The sequence below is a fragment of the Lissotriton helveticus genome, chromosome 7 (genome assembly GCF_964261635.1).
Source record: "Lissotriton helveticus chromosome 7, aLisHel1.1, whole genome shotgun sequence".
NCBI lineage: Eukaryota > Metazoa > Chordata > Amphibia > Caudata > Salamandridae > Lissotriton > Lissotriton helveticus.
Window position 1 is genome coordinate 1,029,739,602 of NC_136068.1, and position 3,254 is coordinate 1,029,742,855.

A 3,254-nucleotide genomic window follows, 5' to 3' on the forward strand; every position below is an offset into this window, starting at 1 on the left:
CGGAGACCAGAGACGGGAGCGTGAAGCTGAGACCTCTGGAAAGAGACAGCTGGAGCTTAAGACTCCGAGAGGGTCAGCCCGAGCAGGAGAGTGCCGAAGACTGTGTCCTCGGGCTGGGAGCTGTTGAGACTGAGACTCTGAGAGAGAAGACCTTCAGCTGAGACCCCCCCTGATAGACACCTGAGAATGAGATCCTGAGAAGGGAGAACTAAAGCCCCAGACCCGAGGGAGGGAGCGCTGGGGATGGGGACCCCAAAGGGGAAGCGCTGAGACTGCGAGACACTCTGTGAATGAACTCGGTCCTAAGCCATAGAAGGTGGGTGCGTGAGACTGACACACGGGAGGTAGAGACTGAAACTGAGTCTCAGGGAAGGGAGACTAAAAGCCCAGGTGGAGGCGGGAGGGGTGGAGCTGCCTTAGACCCCCCAGGAAGGGAGAAGCCGAGCCTCAGATCTCACAGGGTGCGATCTTGAGCTCGAGACCACAGGAAGAGGACTCACGTAACACCGAGACCGTGGGAAGGGGGAGTAGGAGCGTGAGACCCCCGGAGTGGAGCGCTTGACACTCAGCCTCAGACCCCAGAAGGGAACACTGAGTACCGAGGGCCCTCGCTGGGGAGCTGGAGCGGCGTTCACAGGAGGAGAGGGCCAGGGACGGGGCCCAGCAGAGGGAAGGCAGCGGTTCTAGACTGAGACTCCCGGAGGCAGGACGGGCTGCGGCGGGTTGGTGCTTCCAAGAGTGGAAAGGGCGGCGGGCCCAGAGGCCCAGGTACCCGGTGGAAGTGTTGATCCCCGTAAACTCCTTATGAGAGCCCGAGCCAGCCCGAGGCCTCGTGAGGGGCGGTGGGCTCTGAGACCCCGGGGGTGGCAGGGAGCTGTTAGACCTTCAGGGCCCCAAAGAAGGAGAGGAGGGTGCAGCTGCACCGGCTCCGAGGATGGGTGAAGCCAGGAGTTAATGAGGAAGGCTGGAGAGAAGAGAAAGGGCCGGTGAGAGAGAGGAGGTTAAGGAGAACGTCTGGGGCAGAGCAGAGATTGGATAGGAGTGTACGGTACACCGGAGGGGGGCAGCAGACTCCAGAAGTAGAGAGGAAAGTGGACTTTATTAACAGAAACAAATGGGAGAGAAGGATGAACCAGGGAGTGGGAAGGGTGAGGAGACGGATGAAGGCCAGAAGTGAGGTTTGGAGGAGAGAGGAGGCTATAAAGTAGAAAGAGTGGGCGACAACTAGAGTGTGCCCTAAAGAGCTGGAGGAACAAACTGATTAAAGAGAATGGATAATAAAGGCGAGCCAGGGAGTCCAGACTTCTTCCCTACCATGAGCCTTCTGGAGACCCTGGACGGCCCTGGGCCCACCTCCACCGGGAACTCCTCCTTCCCGGACAGCCGCAGCCTGTGGGGGAGCGCCCCCCTGCCCTACAGCATCCTCTTCTGGGACCTGGAGCCTGGCACCGTGTTCCTGCTGCTGCTCTACTGCCTGTCGTTCCTGGCAGGACTAGCCGGAAATGTGCTTGCCCTGAGGGTCCTGCTGGCCCGGCGTCGCGGGGGTCGCCTCCCCGGGGGCTCGGCCACCAGGAAGCTGCTGGTGAACCTGGCCGTGTGCGACATGATGGTGATCTGCGTCTGCATGCCCGTGAACCTGGGCCACCAGCTGTACCGGGCCTGGATCTTCGGGCCGCTGCTGTGCCGCGCCGTGCCCTTCGTGCAGGCGGCGGCGGTGTCCGGCAGCGTGCTCACCCTGGCCGGCATCAGCCTGAACCGCTACTACAGCGTGCACCGGCCCCTGCACGCCCGCGCCACCTGCACGTCCCGGCGGACCTCGCTGATGGTGGGCCTGGTGTGGGCCGCGGCCAGCGCCCTCTGCCTGCCCCTGCTCTTCATGAACAGCACCCGCCGCCTGGAGCTGCTGGGGGGCCGGCTGGTGCTGCTGGTGTGCGCGGAGAGTTGGCCGCACGCCCGCCTGCGCCAGGCCTACAACCTGCTGCTCTTCGGCGCCCTCTACGCCTTCCCCGTGGCCTTCAACCTGGTCATCTGCTTCCTGACCGGCCGCCGGCTCTGGGGGGCGCCGGACCGCCTGGCGGCCCCGGACAGCGCGGCGGGGGGGTCCCGGCTGGCAGCGCGCAGGAAGGTGGCGCAGATGGTGCTGGCGCTGGTGCTGCTCTTCACCCTCTCCTGGCTGCCCCTCTACGTGGTGGACCTGTGGCTGGACTTCAACAGCGCCCCCTCGGAGGACGACGAGGATGACCCGGGCCAGCCCCGGCACCCCTGGGTGCTGCAGCTCAGGCCCTTTGCCCAGTGGCTGGGCCTCACCAACTCGGCCCTGAACCCGCTGTGCTACTGCTTCGTGGGCAGCCTCTACCGCTCTGCAGTCCGGTTCAGGGACAGCTACCGGCAGCGCTTCTCTTCCGTCTTCAGCCTCTCGGCGCCCTGCGAGGACCGGTCCACTCTCCCGGGGCCCAGGCTGCTCGCCTACCGGGCGACCCGCGCCGAGGCTGAGCTCAGCAGGAGGAAGGACTATGCCAGCTGTGCCCAGCTCCTGCGCAAGGGCCGGAGCCTCTCGTCTGGGACAGACACGGAGACCACCGTGCGGTGACCCTGCTCCCCCCGAGGAAGCTCTGAAAGCAGGCATGGACACTCCTAGTGTGGCTGGGAGCCCCAGGAAGCAGAGGCCACTCGGCTTTTCCAAAGTCAGGAGCTGCAGAGAGAGCCCTGGCGCGCACTTCCAGCAGGTACCGTCCATCACTGCGTGGGCGCAGCCGTCAGACGCCCTGTAGTGAGCCGAAGCCCTCGCTCCCTGCATTAACGCACAAAAGGAAGAGTCGTTAAGAGAACAGCCAGCCTAATGTACCTCCTAAGTGTTACTTTCAGGTCCGTTCTGTACACCATCTTCACCTGTGTATGGCACAATAGGGTGACAATCCGATGGCACTTCCGACGCAGACAGGCGGTGGACTGGGCCTGTCCTCATCCGAACCAGGCCAGCTTCCATCTGTATTATTCGCTCTACATGTCCGAGCCCTTTCAGCTCCCAGAATCTTCTCCTCTCCACAACTCTTTTAAAGAAGAGAGGCCATCACCCCTCATTTCTGAGCATGGCCACCAAGTTAGTTTACATGTCGACATGGGCACTTTCCTTTCATGCGTGTAACCACCACACGTGACGTGGGCACCGCAGGATCCACGCTCTGACTCTGGACAGGAGGCAGCGGTACCCGAGCCTCCACGTGGCAACTGACGCTCTGCACATTCGACGCACC

At 63.1% G+C, this 3,254-nt stretch overlaps 1 protein-coding gene across 1 annotated transcript; it reads left to right on the top strand.

Moving 5' to 3' along the window:
* The first annotated feature begins 1,270 nt into the window (after positions 1 to 1,270).
* On the top strand, positions 1,271 to 2,590 carry LOC144769375 (galanin receptor type 2-like). Its single transcript, XM_078653431.1, has one exon. It carries the CDS (start codon positions 1,271 to 1,273, stop codon positions 2,588 to 2,590), a length of 1,320 nt encoding a protein of 439 aa, XP_078509557.1.
* The last annotated feature ends 664 nt before the right edge of the window (positions 2,591 to 3,254 follow it).

What these genes read in the sequence shown, in the direction of transcription:
- LOC144769375 (XM_078653431.1), top strand. Translation starts at nt 1,271, where the DNA reads ATGGATAATAAAGGCGAGCCAGGGAGTCCAGACTTCTTCCCTACCATG.